We start from the raw sequence: 18,707 nt of genomic DNA on the forward strand, positions 1-18,707 counted from the left end.
TCACCCCATGAACCCGGGCACCCCTGCTAAGTCACCAAATGTAGCGAAATACTTGTGGTGACCTCTGGTAGGGGTGTTGGTTATTCAATAAATATTTCTCCTTGTTTGTTTTTTAATATTTTTTCTGCAATGACGACTCTCAAACTCTTCACAGTAAACAAAATACCTCTCTAATATTCAATTTATGTCAATTGTTAAATATACCCACAAAGACGAAAGACGGTATATAACTTTTATCCGCTTTAATTTTACTAAATACGTCTTTTTTAATTGTTGATATTTTATCATTATTCTGAAAAAGGTAATTAAATAACAGGTAGGTAGCATTTAATTTATCTTTTTTGGTTCACGAACCCTTAAATAACGTCGTTATTTACTGAATCTTCTGAACTGGGTGCTAAAGTTGACATTTGTATTCTTATGTAGACAAAACCAGATGATAAGATCCATTTTATGCACGCGTTTGGTGCGCGACAAAATGTCTTTATGACAACACTACGCTCCGCAACAAAAGAGTACGTACCTACAAATGTTTCGTGACGCATAAGACGTGCATTAAAAAGGGTCATTTGAAAATAGTGCAACACTTAAGTGTACAACAAACTTTGTTTTTATGTCTAGCTTTATGTCTCTTTGATATTTTTTATGATGCGTATGAAAAGTCGATAATGTGTTACCGCACAATAGTTCCAACTACCCATGCGACTAGGAGATATCCTATTAAAGGAATTTTGCCATGCTAAGAGGGAACGGTGACAGTGACGGTGGGAAGTATCATTTAATACGGACCTCGTCACCAAGCACAGCTAAAGCTACTTTTCGATTTTAATTTTATTTATTTATTGTTTCTTTACATTGTATCTTTTTTTACGTTAGAATTTTTAACCTCACTAGGACAAGCCTGTGTTGAGGTTAATAATTTTACAAAATAATAAAATTAAAAATAGCATAAAGATTATAGAGAACAATATTGTTACATTGACGTTTCTACGAATTGGGTACCTACATGGTAACTACTTATATAATTCCAGCCAATTCGTAAAACAGTATCATGTAGTAAACATTTAGGGTGACCATGATATACATTGATATTTAATTGCAAGAAAAAATATAATAAACTATTAATTTAAAAAAGGAGAGAAAAAAGAAAGATAAAAAATTACATTATAAAAGGAAAAGGATGAAAAAATATACATACTCAAAATATTATGCCACAATTTATAGGACAAAGATGAATGAATATGTTGGAAATCCTCGGATAGCACAAATAATTTAACACTATTTTTAAATGTACACAAGTAATTTGACGACTTAATATGATCTGGAAGGCTATTAAATAGAAGTGGAGCCTGGTACAAATAAAGTCTTTGCCCAGATGAGGATTTGGGGTGAATTGCCATAAAATCCAGACCAGAGCCAATTCTTGTAGTACGAATTTGCCGCGTTATTATCGCAGAACTAATATTTTTTTTAAATCTTCACAGCGTTTGTGTGAAAGTAACTGTGCACGATATCTAAATTTTTTCTTGTACATAACTTATGAATCAGTTTTTGATCAATATTAAGCGGTTCTATTACAGTCTTCAGGCATGAACCCAGCACACTATTATACGAAAGTAGACACTGAATTATGGCAAAATAATCAATTTTTATTTGACGCTGTCTACACTTCCAAGGGGTTGCAGTTGCGCTTTTGCACACAATTGTGAATTATCAAATTATGAGAGGTAGATGGCTGACTTTTATAAAAAATGCTAAAAGTGATGTATTTGGTTTTTTGTATATTTAAAGTTAGAATTCAGACAACTCAGATAATTAATAAGTTACAACTCAGATAATTATTAACTACTTTTAAACCTATCTCACATTTTTCAAAAGTTTCACTCCAATTTTTACCCTGCCAAATATTAAGGCAGTGTCATCTACAAAACTAACAACGTTACCTGGAATTTTTTATAATCGTTCGTATAAATCAGAAATAATATTTGCCCGAGTACACTACCTTGTGGGACTCCAAATGAGATTGATTTACTAATGCCAAAAATAATAATTTCTTAAGAAGCAACTCGTGGGAAACCGTATCAAAGGTAATAATAAGTCCAAAAATACCTTTTTTGCCATGGTCCAGATCGTTTATAACTATTGTCAATACGTTTAATACAGCATCACTCGTACCAATTTTGTATTTTTCTAAGAATGATACTAATCTTGACTTAGTCAGTCTTTCTATTATTTTTGAGAGAGCATTGAGCAAGTATATGGGTCTGTAATTCTTAACATTTTCATGATCTCCACCTTTCAAAAGAGGTATAATCTTGGCATTTTTACACTGAGAAGGAAATATGTCATTCTTAAAACCAAGATTAGAATTATGATTTATAGGACCACCCAACTCATAAACATGCTGTTTATAACATGATATTTAAGCCATCGATACCACAGGAAAAACATATTTTTAACTAATTTATAACTTTAGTAACTTCATAAATGCTAGTAGTTTTAAATTCAAAACAATTTTTTTTTATTTGGAAAACCAACAGTTATAATTATTACAAGGTATGGTGTAGTAAGTTTTAATTATTTAACCAATAATAGGTTTTCACTTAGGTATTTTAATTATTTAGTGAATATATATAATATTTATGTAAGAAAAAAAGTTACATTAGCCTATAGGGTTGGGATGGCGGAAGGGAGGGGTATGGGATGGATCTAGTCTGTGTAATGTGTAGCATGTACGTATGTGTATTAATAAAAAATAGTAATGATAATATAATTATTTATTGATTTTAGGTTTGAAATTGTGGGGTGCTGAGTTAAATAAGCCTAATTCACTGTATGAAGTATTAAAATTGTATAAAGCACGGTGAATAAAAGCATTTTATTTTGAGTTCGTGTTTCATTGAGGGATGTTTAATGTGTGATTTTGTCTGGTTTGTCTGATGGGTACTCTTAATTGAATTCTTTCTAGTAATTCCGGGCAATCTATCACAGAGGTGGCAATTTTTTGTAAAAATAGTTATATAGTATATAATAGTATCTCCTGTAACTTGAGTACCAGGTATACAATTGTTCACTAGACACATTTCGTTGGTTTTATTTGCACTGCACAAGTTTTTTTGCGAATCTAGGACCAATATCACTGAAAAAGTTATTAATATGGTTGGTAATTATATGTGGATTCATTTGCATTGAGATAATTTTGTTATTGATTTCCAATTTTTTAAGGACACTTCTTTTATAATCTTCCACTGTTGCTTGGTATTACCATTGACTTTATCCAGTTTCCTTCTGTAATACGCTTGCTTTGTATATTTTATAATTTTAGTACACATGTTTCTATATCTCTTAAAATAAGCCAGCAGTTGAATATTATTGAACTCTCCTCCATATTTGTTGTGCAGTTTGTCACGGGTTCTCAGGAATTTGATAATTCCATAATTTGTCCAAGGTTTTAGGTAATGGATTTTAAGTTTTACACATTAACTTTAAATCACTGCGATAGTTGCTGAACTATTTGTTCGACGGTTAGTTTATAATTATTGCTGAAGAATCATGATTCGGCGGTCGGTTATAATAATATACAAAATTATTGTTTCATTTTAAATTAGATTATAATTCAAATTTATATATTTTTTTATTATTATTTTAATATAGATCATATGGGTTACATTAATACATACATATTTTGCAAAATATAATATTTAGGTTCATAATTGGTCATGTATACCTTATCAGAGAAGAGGAGCTCTTGTGCCTGATAAGGGAGCCACGATTCTTACTTAGATTCTTAAATGTAAACTATATATAATAATATACATATATTTTTTTTCTATAAATTTTTTACTTTAATATTTTTTTTACTATAAATATATATTTTTTACTATAAATTTTTTTGGAAAAAAAGTTTGATTTTATTTATTTGTTCTTGTTGGTTCGTAATACAGCGCAATTCGGAAGGGAGATTATTGTAGTTTTTTATGGCTTGGTAAATATAATGGTTTTGCATTTGAGTTGTTTTAAAGATTGGCGTAATAAATTGATTTCCATTTCTCATCAGTTTGTAAAATTCTTGATATTTTGTGTTATTTTTTTCGTTACACATTTTTATAATGGAAGTTTGCTTAAATAAATCATCAATATTTGGAACTAAAAAGCAATTTTGTTGGAAATTACAGTTTTTTTTAAGTATTACCTTTATAATAATTTTAAATAAATCAAATAATAAATTCATTTGAGAAATTATGCTTATTCAGAAGTAAAATTATGTAAGCTTGTAAACATTTCACAGCGTGCCTTTATAGGGGTTGCTTTATAATTTGTGTCCGAAACTAATTGTTGGCGAGTTGTTAATCAATGTTAGAATCAATAAAAACACATAAATTTGTTTTTGACCACTTTAATTTATTTTTAAATCTACCTAATATATATGTCAATATTTTGTATCGCAGATTAGTTTTCAATATTCTCCTGATGAAGGAAGGGTTCTTTCGAAACCGGTAGAGTTTAAATAAAATTAAGAGGACAAAAACAAATGGATGTGTTTTTATTGTAAATTATGACGAGCCACAAAGTTAATGCTTTTTCAAGTACGTAAAGTTAAAATCGTTTAATTTAAACAAAGTTCAACCCCAGCAACACTAATTAGTAATTAACTATTAAAACACCTATTATTTTGTTTTTTTTTATCTACAGATGTATCTAATTTTACAGAGAGTGCGATACCCTTATAATTAAAAGTTTTTGTTTGTATAGTCGATTAAAAAATATTTTCACCATTCTCTAAATATCTTCTTTCTTCTTCCTAGCACTATCCCAACTCATTGCCTAGGTAGGCTGTTGGGGTCGGCTCTTCTCGTTCTCAGGTTATAGCTTCTTCGGTTCTGAGTGTCGCTTTCATCTAGGCCGTTTCTTTGTAGGATTTTGGAGCATTGGGTCATCCAGGAGTTTTTTGGTCTACCTCTGGATGACTGTCTTTGAAGCTCTATAGACATTGCCTGCTTCACTGTGTGGTCTGGTGGTCTCCGTCTTATGTGCCCATACCATCTTAACTGTCGTTCCTCTAGCTTACTGTTTATGTCAGTGACACCCAGGCTACCACGAATGCGTGAGCTTTTAATTTTATCTTTTAATGATACTCCTGCCGTCCATCTAAGCATTCGCATTTCTGCTGATTCGAGTTGCCTAGAGTAGGAGTTGTACATAGTCCAGCATTCGGAGCCATACATTATCGCGGGTCTAACAATAGTCTGGTATGTCTTTCCTTTAAGTTTTATTGGCATTTTCGTGTCGCACAAAATTCCTGTTACGGATCTAAATTTCATCCATCCCACTCCTATCCTATGGTTGACATCCGCTGCACATCCTCCGTCTCTGTGGATGAGTGAGCCCAGATACTTAAATGAGTCACAGTTGGCTAATGTTACTCCATCCAATTGCATCGAAGGAGTTACAGCATTTGGGTCTTCAAATGGTAAATACAAATATTCCGTCTTTTTCCTGCTAATTTTTAGTCCATTATCCTCCAGGATCTTTCTCCACCTTTCCAGGCTATTTTGTAGGTCACAATGATTTTCTTCTATCAGTACTACATCATCTGCAAAAAGCATAGTCTTGAGAATACTCTTCATTTCTTGACTCGTTAGGTAATTCATGACCATTATGAATAGCAATGTGCTGAGGACAGATCCTTGGTGTACCCCCACTTTAATTGGAAATGTTGGTGACATCCCTGATGTGCATCTTACTTGTGTTTCTACGTCTGTATACATATCTTGTATGGAGAGCACATATCCTTCTGGTACGTTATGAGATCTCAATGCCACCCATATCAGGCTTCGGGGTACCCTGTCAAATGCTTTTTCCAAGTCTATAAATACCATGTGTAAATCTTTTTTTGCATCTCGATATTTTTCAACTATGATTCTGACTGTTTGAATAGCATCTATTGTTGATTTCCCCGATACAAAGCCGCATTGATCGTCATGTATTTTTACAATATTCCTAATTCGTGTGTTTATAATCCTCTCATATATTTTCATGGTGTGAGACACAAGCTTTATCCCTCTATAATTGTCGCACTTCCTAGAGTCTCCCTTCTCTAAATATATTTTAATGAAAATATCTAATCACAATTTTATTACTTTTTGCCAAATATAAATATTATTATGTACCTAAAAATCACTAAAATAAGCACTTCTGACGATAGTATCTATATACCTTTGCAAGAAAACCCAGCAAGCTTTTCAATTCGCGAACTAACACGGAGAGCTTCTTGGTCGTAAAATAAGCCAATTTAATTATTAAAAGTCTTATTATTTTTTTGTTGTTAAATATTGGTAAACTGTCAGTTTGTGTAGTGTTTGTTAACTGAGTTATTCACAGTTATTCGGAAGTCTAAACAAAACACAACATTGTTAATGTTACGTTCAAATTGAAATAAACATATTATGAGATCCTTGATTTTATATTATATCATATATTATTATGGATATACATTTATATATTATCGTAAAAAATATTTTATTTGTTGACGGCTCACGTGGTCGAGGGGTAAGGCTCTCGACTTGCCAGCTGGAGGTCGCGGGTTCAAATCCCAAGTAAATTTTGTTTGATTAATTTGTGTAGTTTCACAAAATATCTCATTTAAAATAATATATACTTAACAATTTTGCGACACGTTCCAGAGTGGAATATACTACAGCATCGGGCTGGTGTAAGACCACCGTTCAGAATTGAAACGGTGCTTAAAATGTCTTTGGCCGTGTTTGGTGACCAGATCTGAATAGCCAGGTACTTTCCCACTTTTTATTTGGGGATGCCATAGTTTCACTGGCTACAGAAGATTGGGAACAGCTGCGACTCTTGTGGTGTTTCTCATAATAAATATAAATTTTCAAAAAAGTTACAAAAAAAACCAATTTGTTTTGTAGTTGCAATTTCATTTTATTTATCGTGATAATGAAATGAAAGTAATCACTGCACTAGGCCCTAATGATGATGGGCGTAGATCGGAGCTGAGTGGATCAGGGGAACAGTCTTGATCAGGGGAGATCCATGGTGCACCACGGAGCTGCTGTGGGACACGGCGTGGGGCACGGAGTGTACCAGGGGGGCGGAGTGCAACAGGGGAGCGGAGTGGACAGAGTGCACCAGGGGGGCGGAGTGCAACAGGGGGGCGGAGTGCACCAGGGGAGCGGAGTGGATCAGGGGGGCGGAGTGGATCAGGGGCGCAGAGTGCACCAGTGGAGCAGAGTGGAGGATGGGTTGGTGGCCGTGGTGGACTACGCTGCTGCTGTGGGACACTGACTGGGGCAGGGAGTGCACCAACGGGGCAGAATGCAGCAAGGGGGCGGAGTGCAGCAGGGGGGCGGAGTGCACGGCCACTAGACCGGGGGCGGCCGCAACGCAGGCCACAAGGGCGGACAGTACCAGCTAAAACAATAAATTAGTAACCAATTTTCAGAAAATTGAAATATTTTTGGCCATACATCAGCAATACATATCGCTTGTTTAATGCATTGGCCAGTATAATTATAACCTAATTACTAATTACATTCGTCGATCAAATTTAAGGGTTAAACAATTTTTTTAAATCTAAAATAAAATCGTTTTACAAACTGTATTTGAATAAAAATGCTTTGGGTACAATTGCAATGTTTTAGTGTTTCATGAAACCCACAAATAAACTACGTTCACACAGAGCTGATTGTGCTGGAGGAGCAATTATTATTGAAATGGAATGATTTATATTCTAGAAAAATATGATTTTATTAAAACTTTTATTATTACATTTTGAGTTGGTTTGATCGTACCAATTCTAAATAGTGATTAAAACTGACGTTATTTCAATATTTTAACCAAACATGACAAAAATTGAATTTGTAGTGCGTTCAAACCGCGATGAAAAGCTTTTCGATAAAGTTTCACTATATCAAAAAAAAGTTCACTTTTTAAAAGCAATTTTAGCTCAATTCAACATTTTAAATCACAATCAATGACTTCATTTAAATTTTATTTTAATGGAAGATTAAATAAAAATCAACTCAAACGATGTTCAAAGCGGTGTTTTATTTTAGAGGCCACTATAAAATTATTTGAATTATTTTCCACGAGCTTTGCGTTAGTAACAAAGAGATTGAAAAGTTTGCTTTCACCGCATAAACCACCGCTCACAGGGTTTTTGTTTGGTTGAAACCGCTGCGTGAAGGGAAAAACTTAAAATTTGTGTCAACTTCTCCGGCCTTTGGATAAACGTTTTGTTAAAACTTTAATATCTTTTTGAAGTAAAGTTATATTGTATACTCACAAACTTGAACATTTTGAAGGTTTGTTTGAAAGCGATAGAACGATTCAATGGGCTGCTGTTGAGCGACTGATAATTGTATTTGAACTCCTTTGGCTTTTATACGCAATTCAAATTAATATTTATTAAAAAGGAAGTGATTTCACTGCCTCGCCGTTAGTTCCCAGCCTATACGAGATGCCTAGCCTAGCCCAACGCAGTACTGCATAGCTAGCAAAACATCCAAAAGGCAACAACACTCTCCTTCGTACTGCCTGCAGAGGTCTATCGCCCGAACACTTCTGCTACTTCTACTCCATGGCCATTTTCCTTGAACAACGTTAACGTTACTTCTTATTAATCACGCTTTAATCTTATTATTAGTGGATTCATTATACGGGATAGGTAATCCATGTTAATTGTCCAATAGGCAAAGGTGCAACAAATTTAAAATGAAGAGATGACTTTCATTGAAGATCAAGAATGTATTTAAATTATATAAATCTCAAATAACCCATCATAATTTAACTGTCATATTTAACAATTTGCAATGATTTCTTTTAAAAAGCATTCTATAGCGCAGTTTATGTAAATGTTAAAGAAATGACTTTGAGAAGTGATTTATTAAAATAAAACTGCCCTTTAATATTCTGAAATTAACGAGTTTATCACTGCGTAATGAATATTCAACTTCTCTTTGTTTCTCTATTTTATTTTATTTTTTGTATTTGACGTTATATTTTTCACTGGTTGCATTTTAAATTTAACTTGCTGATTTTATTTCTTATAAAAATGTGTTTTAAATATTATTTAACAAATTTTTAACTCACAACTTGTAAATTTAATTATTACTTATATATGTATATGTATGTACAAGAAATAATTGATGTGAAAATCCACTAAGGCGAATATAAATAAATATTTGTTAGTCTTGGTTATTTATGAAATTATATGAATTCTACAAAAATTTATCTATTTTTCAACCTATTTGAAGTAACCCATTCAAAATAATTCTCTCGGTGCGCCTACTAACTTATAGCTAGATAACCAGCTGATAACCAGCATTGTTAACAGAAAAATGCAAAATTTATTTTCTTCATTGTATTCCATTTTTTCCTAATCTATTTAATATGCTGTAGGTATATAAAAGAATTCTGTTCAGTTTGAATGAGTATTATGTACCTAATTTTTTAAAAATCGTTTACCTTTTTATCCTTCCCGGGATGAATTTAATCCACCTCTTTCTATAATAAAAAGGTTTAAATCGATTCATTTTTAAAAAAAAATGTAAGGATGCGCATAACATATCCCAGAAACAATTTTTATCACAAAAACAATTCATAACATAATACCGTGATCCCTGCTCCCAAAAAGTTGGAAGAAGATTTGTTTGTTTTTCGCACAACGCAATATGACAAAACACCTACAAGTCTAAAGTAATTTGTGTATTTTTTATTCTTTATGTTCTTCGGGAAAATTACAAGTGAAAACATTTACTTGTCCATTCATTGCGATGAAAAGACGCAGTAAAACACACATTAAATATAATTAAAAAATAACCACGCAAGCAGAAATAAAAATCGTTTTTTGTCGTTCTTACTCCATTATTTATTTAGAAAATATATTTATATATTACATAGTATCTTTATTTTTTACTAATTAGTTCTTAACATATGTTTAAAAGCATGCCAATAAAATCTGTATATATCTGTATTAGAAAATGTGTGTAAAAAAACACCAGCTTTTAAAATACAGGAAGTTTATTATCCTTCAAAATATCACGAACTAACGATGACGCAACTTCAAGGAGAAGCAAAATCATTCGATTCACGTTTTTAACAAAGAAAACAAAACTTGATAGGCTGTAATATTTCACCTCCGTGACAGAGCGGTAAGATCTTTGGTTCTGTAGATATTTTTCGGATTCAAAACGCGGCAGAGGCAAAAAGGTTTTTATTCAAAAGCTTACGGAAATAATTTGAACTAGTTCTTTTACTAGTTTGGTGAAAAGATACTATTAATTTGAAGTGCTTTTTAAGATTGAATCGTATTTTTTACCGCTGGACGTCTCTTGACTTTCCTAGTACCTATCTTCCAGCTATAGAGTATTGTTGAAATATTATTTTCTTGACTTTGATAGCATGGCAAATAGAGTAATTAGGTTGACTTACAAACTCTGAATGATTTGATAAGGTAATTATTAATTTAATTATTTGTAGTCATTAGTTTTGCGGGAGATGGCTGCAATATAGTTTTAGTCCTTTCGGAGGTTTGTTTGGGCTTTTTATGTTTAGTACGGACTCTTTCGTCATACCGGGCGAGTATATTTATAGAATTATTCTTATGATTCAGGATTCCGGCGTAAAAACGCTCAGGTTGTTTATTGAAGAATTCTTTCAGCATGGAAATGCCGGAGTCTTTATGTATTTGGGAAATCCTCATCCAACCAAATATTGTTTTCTTCTTTCAAGGGATTTATCATTTAGGCTTTACTGAATATAAAAAATAATCTTTTCATTTAGCTTGTAATTATGCATTCCATGTAATTAAACCCGAATGGTTGGAAACTGTTCTGTTTGTAAATCAAAAAAAAATCGGCTGTTAGCCGTGATTTTTTCACTAACCCCACATTGGAGGCCCTGAGGAAAATAATTTCCCTCAAACCAATGTCATATTTGGGGATGTTGTGTGGTGGGTTTTTTTAAGGGAAGGAAGGATAGAAAGTTCTGGGAACGAGGTATGAGAGGTGGGTAGGAATCTAGGGATCAATCAATCTGTCTAGGAGTGACGAACGCATTAATGTATCCCTCTAGCTACTGCGCAAGGCGATGAGTCAAGAGAGACCAGTCAGAGAGGTTCAAGGGTCTCCCCAAACCAACCTCTTTACCAATCGTAGCCAATCACTTGGGGTAAAATTGTTGGTTATCCAGTAAATGGTTCCCGGGGCGGCGGTACCAAAACTCGCCTCCTAAATTATAAACACATAAATTATTGTCTTGGGTAAAGTCCCTGCCGTCCTGTAACACTGCAATATTATATTGCAAAGCAGAGAGCAGAGAACAGAGAACAGAGAACAGTATACTGCAAGTACTGGTAGTGTGGCGTGAGATGAGGCAATGCCCAGCTACAGTGAACTCACCCAGCCCCGAGGTCGCCTTTGTATAGGCCGAGTGCCTCACGTTTCCTCAACTGTTCGATAGGCTTGTTGATTTACGGTAAGACGCATAATATTTTGTAAAAACAATGATCGTGATCTGGAAGAAGTGTATATTATACGAGTTTACAAGCTAAGCGAGTACTTACTCACACATACCCGCAGTTTACTGAACCTGTTTACATATATCTCGTTTCAAAACCTATTACATTCTCTGATAAATCATGAACGTAGAATAAGAAGACGATCCACTTCATGACTTCGAAAGGTACAAGTTACAAGTTCGACGGCCTCCGTGGTCGACAGGTAAGGCTCTCGGCTAGTAAGCCAGAGGTCGCGGGTTGAAATCCCAGCGCGCCCACGCCATGGGGGTTTTTACTTTTAACAATGTTTAAGGTAAGCTGATCAGGAGAACAATAATGAGTACATATTACATTGCTTAATAGGCCGAGTACGGACAATACGAGTATAAGCGGGTACAATACTAGTTATCGTTGAGAGTTGAACATTCAAGTAATAGTTGTTCAATAAATAATAATAAGAGTACAAGTTAGGTACTATGAAAGTAGTAGCGGAACAATATTTAATAACATTGTTAATGTTATTAAAATAAATATGAAATGTTTATTGTTAAGCATATTAGTAATTAACAAACTTTTATAATGCTAGATTGGGTATTATACAAAACATAGCTTAAAATTTGTAGAAGAATAGACAAGAACGGTTTGTTGTAAAGCAAAATTGTAATCAAGAAACATTTATTACGCCCAATGGATGTTTTTTGGAACATAAAAAAATATATATGAAGTTAAAGTGTGCATGTAAGAAAAAACAAATTTGTGATATTTCACAATTTGCTTATTTAAAATAATATATAGTATATTTGCGGCACCTTCCATAGTGGAGGATACTCTCAGTATCGCCCTGGTGTAAGACCACCATTCAGTCCTGGACGTTGCTTGAAATGGCTTTGGCCGTGTTTGATGATCAGATCTGAATAGCCAGGTACTTCCCCACCTTCTTCTCTCTCAAACTCCTTTCCCTCGCCATTACCTTCAGCCTCACAACATACCCTATATTTCCACTAGTTCCAAACGCTAGGGAGCAATTAGGTTTCATATAAAAAAAATATAAAAAAAACAAGTGTAGTTCGAGATAAATTGTTCTTGGCCTGTGGGTGAAGATTGACCTGATGATAGTCAACCTCCGATGGTGTTTCTGTTATGACTGTCATATGTACCGCCTAGACCTAGAGAGATTTTCCTCGGCAAGAAAGCATTGATGCTATTCTCTTCGCCGTAGTTCAGATCAAGTGGAAAATAAAAAAAATCAAACCTAAATGATTTACAAACAATACAGAACAAATATATTAAAAAACTCTTCAATTATAACCCGGACACTCCCACAAAAAAACTGTATCAGGAAATGAAACTTTTGAAAATAAGAAAATTGTACGAATACAACATATGCCTCCTAATCTACAAAATCCAAAATGGACTTATACACACAAACACAACATTTAAACAAATGTCACAAGTACACGAACATTATACTAGGCAGCATAACAAATTGTACACACATGCTGTAAGGACTGAAAGTGGCAAAAGAGGCATTGGCCACGAGGGTGTACAAATATACAATCTCCTTCCAGATAAACTTAAAACGGAGAGTATAAATGAATTTAAAAAAAAAATTTAATCTTGAGTTATTAGAACAATATTAGAAAACTACTTATTTAATGTTATATATTTAAGTTAAGAAAGTGTAATGTAAATTTCTTGTAACTTAATAAATAAATGAAATTGTTTTTTTTTAAAAGTGGCTGCGTTCATCCTCTCAGTACCATTATCATCTCCGCGTCATGTGCACCAAGTGCAAAATTAAAAGAGTGCCTATGAGGCGTGCTGTGCGAGGAACGAAACGAGGCTGTACGGGCTGTATACTACACAGCACATTTATGAGTAGTGCGACCTGCTCGATTGATCCAGTAACAGTACTCGTTACTTACTGTTTGTCTCTTGAGTCTACGGCGTCTGCGGGTAGTCCGCTTTGCGCCGAGCGTCTGCGTGAAATAATAGTAAACAAATTATAACGCAAGGTACAAAAGCCGGTTTCATATTATTTCATGTGCATTTGATATGGTTGAGGAAAACCTTGATGAAAATAACCGCGTTACGTTTCAATCGTGAAATAAGTTGGTACCTACCAATTCAATACCAACTCGTACGGCGCCGTTTTTGTGAAAATTCTCCTCAAGGGCGATGTTCGCTAATAAGATCGAACGAGTTTGTTGCAGTGAAAATAATAGTTATAAATATCTCATAAAACATCATCTTAATTGGAGCAATTTTATTTTTCCCGTCAGGCGCACCTATGTTGACCGTACATATCTCGATAAATTGTCGAGAATAACACAATTTCAGTAAACATCCGAAAATGGGCATTCATGGTTAAATTTCTGTATAATATTAATTTAATCGAGGATATTTCAAATCTGTGACCCGATTAATGAACAAGAATGCATTATTATTTTAGAAGGCTGTGATTTACTGTGTCAAGAATAATAGAAGAGTCATTGATATCATTGTTATGTAAATAACGAATATCCGGTGGATGGTCGTTCATTTGTGAGAAATTTTAATTAATCACGGTACCTATATAAAAACATTTTACTATGAAAACATTGAAAATATAGATTTTGCAAAACGATATCTTACATCTATTGGAATATAATATACAACACATCTATTGGAATATAATATACAACATATCTATTGGAATATAATATACAACACATCTATTGGAATATAATATACAACACATCTATTGGAATATAATACACAACGCATCTATTGGAATATCCATTTTGATTTCTTGTATGAATGAATAAATTAATTAATTAATGAAATGGTATCTTGGTAGTGAAAATTAACTCACTTCCCAACGTCCGATTGAACTGAAACTCGGCAGATAATCTCGTTGTCGAAGCATTCTATTATTTTTTATCAATTGGTGGCAATCTTGTGTACACACGAAATGCGGTGACATTTTAATAAAAAAAATTACAGCAGTTAATATATGAATAAACCAATTAGGATTTGGCTTAGTTGTTAGCGCCATTAGCGTAAGCTTATTTTAGTCAATCTCTGGTGAGGTAGGTTCAATTCTCAGTCAAACCAAAAGTTATGCATAGATATAATTTTTTTTATTTTTTAAAGACTTATTTTTTAATTAAAATTTTTCAGTAAAATAAATATATAATAGATTTATCATATTAAAAAAAAAAATATTTTTTCGGCTTGACTAAAATTTCTAACCCCGCATCTAAATGTTTACATGAATTGCAAATATTTACAATGTAATAATGTATAACCAAACAATTGAATGTTGCCAATGTAATAAATAATCAAACATTTGAATGTTTTCAATTTAATAAATCAATCAAACATTTGAACATTCCATCTAACCTTTTATTATGCTAATTTCGGACCTTATAATTGAATTTGTAAATGACATTCCCAGGTGAAAGAAGTTATGGCAAATCTTACAATAAGTTCTTAGTTTTAATATAGTGCAAAACTCTATTGATAGTCTATCTCTCTTCCAATGCTATGGCTTATACGGCCTGAAAATTTCAGCCGTAGTAGTCACTTCGACAGAACAGATGTTCTAGCACATGATATGTGACATAGAAATGGTGCTATAAAAATGGTTGCCCTGACGTCAAAGATTAAGACCTAAAAGAGCTGGCCAAATTTCATGACACCAAAGTGAATCTTCACTGCTTCGCCCGGAAAGGTTTTCTGCTTTAAGATTATCATTTATTGCGTGTGAAGTGTCGTCACTACAGCGTGTGAGAGACGAGTGGCAATATGACTAGCCACACGAGACAGGGGTATACACACAGGGGCAGGTGGCAAGAAACGTGTGAGACAAGTTGTCCTGTAGACCTGCGGGCAAAGTACACTAAAGTAAAGGTCCATGCTGCGCGTGTGACGTGTCGTGACTACAGAATGTCGCCGCGTGCAGTGAGAGACGAATGGCAAGATGACATGCCACACGAGACAGGGGTATACACACAGGGGCAGGTGGCAAGAAACGTGTGAGACAAGTTGTCCTGTAGACCTGCGGGCAAAGTACACTAAAGTAAAGGTCCATGCTGCGCGTGTGACGTGTCGTGACTACAGAATGTCGCCGCGTGCAGTGAGAGACGAATGGCAAGATGACATGCCACACGAGACAGGGGTATACACACAGGGGCAGGTGGCAAGAAACGTGTGAGACAAGTTGTCCTGTAGACCTGCGGGCAAAGTACACTAAAGTAAAGGTCCATGCTGCGCGTGTGACGTGTCGTGACTACAGAATGTCGCCGCGTGCAGTGAGAGACGAATGGCAAGATGACATGCCACACGAGACAGGGGTATACACACAGGGGCAGGTGGCAAGAAACGTGTGAGACAAGTTGTCCTGTAGACCTGCGGGCAAAGTACACTAAAGTAAAGGTCCATGCTGCGCGTGTGACGTGTCGTGACTACAGAATGTCGCCGCGTGCAGTGAGAGACGAATGGCAAGATGACATGCCACACGAGACAGGGGTATACACACAGGGGCAGGTGGCAAGAAACGTGTGAGACAAGTTGTCCTGTAGACCTGCGGGCAAAGTACACTAAAGTAAAGGTCCATGCTGCGCGTGTGACGTGTCGTGACTACAGAATGTCGCCGCGTGCAGTGAGAGACGAATGGCAAGATGACATGCCACACGAGACAGGGGTATACACACAGGGGCAGGTGGCAAGAAACGTGTGAGACAAGTTGTCCTGTAGACCTGCGGGCAAAGTACACTAAAGTAAAGGTCCATGCTGCGCGTGTGACGTGTCGTGACTACAGAATGTCGCCGCGTGCAGTGAGAGACGAATGGCAAGATGACATGCCACACGAGACAGGGGTATACACACAGGGGCAGGTGGCAAGAAACGTGTGAGACAAGTTGTCCTGTAGACCTGCGGGCAAAGTACACTAAAGTAAAGGTCCATGCTGCGCGTGTGACGTGTCGTGACTACAGAATGTCGCCGCGTGCAGTGAGAGACGAATGGCAAGATGACATGCCACACGAGACAGGGGTATACACACAGGGGCAGGTGGCAAGAAACGTGTGAGACAAGTTGTCCTGTAGACCTGCGGGCAAAGTACACTAAAGTAAAGGTCCATGCTGCGCGTGTGACGTGTCGTGACTACAGAATGTCGCCGCGTGCAGTGAGAGACGAATGGCAAGATGACATGCCACACGAGACAGGGGTATACACACAGGGGCAGGTGGCAAGAAACGTGTGAGACAAGTTGTCCTGTAGACCTGCGGGCAAAGTACACTAAAGTAAAGGTCCATGCTGCGCGTGTGACGTGTCGTGACTACAGAATGTCGCCGCGTGCAGTGAGAGACGAATGGCAAGATGACATGCCACACGAGACAGGGGTATACACACAGGGGCAGGTGGCAAGAAACGTGTGAGACAAGTTGTCCTGTAGACCTGCGGGCAAAGTACACTAAAGTAAAGGTCCATGCTGCGCGTGTGACGTGTCGTGACTACAGAATGTCGCCGCGTGCAGTGAGAGACGAATGGCAAGATGACATGCCACACGAGACAGGGGTATACACACAGGGACAGGTGGCAAGAAACGTGTGAGACAAGTTGTCCTGTAGACCTGCGGGCAAAGTACACTAAAGTAAAGGTCCACGCTGCGCGTGTGACGTGTCGTGACTACAGAATGTCGCCGCGTGCAGTGAGAGACGAATGGCAAGATGACATGCCACACGAGACAGGGGTATACACACAGGGGCAGGTGGCAAGAAACGTGTGAGACAAGTTGTCCTGTAGACCTGCGGGCAAAGTACACTAAAGTAAAGGTCCACGCTGCGCGTGTGACGTGTCGTGACTACAGAATGTCGCCGCGTGCAGTGAGAGACGAATGGCAAGATGACATGCCACACGAGACAGGGGTATACACACAGGGGCAGGTGGCAAGAAACGTGTGAGACAAGTTGTCCTGTAGACCTGCGGGCAAAGTACACTAAAGTAAAGGTCCATGCTGCGCGTGTGACGTGTCGTGACTACAGAATGTCGCCGCGTGCAGTGAGAGACGAATGGCAAGATGACATGCCACACGAGACAGGGGTATACACACAGGGGCAGGTGGCAAGAAACGTGTGAGACAAGTTGTCCTGTAGACCTGCGGGCAAAGTACACTAAAGTAAAGGTCCATGCTGCGCGTGTGACGTGTCGTGACTACAGAATGTCGCCGCGTGCAGTGAGAGACGAATGGCAAGATGACATGCCACACGAGACAGGGGTATACACACAGGGGCAGGTGGCAAGAAACGTGTGAGACAAGTTGTCCTGTAGACCTGCGGGCAAAGTACACTAAAGTAAAGGTCCATGCTGCGCGTGTGACGTGTCGTGACTACAGAATGTCGCCGCGTGCAGTGAGAGACGAATGGCAAGATGACATGCCACACGAGACAGGGGTATACACACAGGGGCAGGTGGCAAGAAACGTGTGAGACAAGTTGTCCTGTAGACCTGCGGGCAAAGTACACTAAAGTAAAGGTCCATGCTGCGCGTGTGACGTGTCGTGACTACAGAATGTCGCCGCGTGCAGTGAGAGACGAATGGCAAGATGACATGCCACACGAGACAGGGGTATACACACAGGGGCAGGTGGCAAGAAACGTGTGAGACAAGTTGTCCTGTAGACCTGCGGGCAAAGTACACTAAAGTAAAGGTCCATGCTGCGCGTGTGACGTGTCGTGACTACAGAATGTCGCCGCGTGCAGTGAGAGACGAATGGCAAGATGACATGCCACACGAGACAGGGGTATACACACAGGGGCAGGTGGCAAGAAACGTGTGAGACAAGTTGTCCTGTAGACCTGCGGGCAAAGTACACTAAAGTAAAGGTCCATGCTGCGCGTGTGACGTGTCGTGACTACAGAATGTCGCCGCGTGCAGTGAGAGACGAATGGCAAGATGACATGCCACACGAGACAGGGGTATACACACAGGGGCAGGTGGCAAGAAACGTGTGAGACAAGTTGTCCTGTAGACCTGCGGGCAAAGTACACTAAAGTAAAGGTCCATGCTGCGCGTGTGACGTGTCGTGACTACAGAATGTCGCCGCGTGCAGTGAGAGACGAATGGCAAGATGACATGCCACACGAGACAGGGGTATACACACAGGGGCAGGTGGCAAGAAACGTGTGAGACAAGTTGTCCTGTA

At 37.1% G+C, this 18,707-nt stretch overlaps 2 protein-coding genes across 2 annotated transcripts in view; one reads left to right on the plus strand and one right to left on the minus strand.

The window, feature by feature from the left end:
* The window catches only part of LOC149417727 (neuropeptide SIFamide receptor-like), a 132,498-nt gene that overhangs the window by 108,114 nt on the left and 5,677 nt on the right, over nucleotides 1–18,707 (plus strand). The gene's annotated exons all lie outside the window — the stretch shown is intronic.
* LOC149417739 (uncharacterized) lies at nucleotides 6,932–8,423 on the minus strand. The gene is made up of 2 exons (XM_089639167.1): nucleotides 8,306–8,423; nucleotides 6,932–7,431 (listed from the first exon to the last, which is right to left on the minus strand). The coding sequence occupies exons 1-2, from the start codon at nucleotides 8,315–8,317 to the stop codon at nucleotides 6,988–6,990; spliced, it is 456 nt and encodes a 151-aa protein (XP_089495293.1). The 5' UTR covers nucleotides 8,318–8,423; the 3' UTR covers nucleotides 6,932–6,987.

This window comes from Hesperophylax consimilis, chromosome 14, assembly GCF_061612785.1.
Source record: "Hesperophylax consimilis isolate HC1 chromosome 14, BYU_Hcon_1.0, whole genome shotgun sequence".
Lineage (NCBI taxonomy): Eukaryota > Metazoa > Arthropoda > Insecta > Trichoptera > Limnephilidae > Hesperophylax > Hesperophylax consimilis.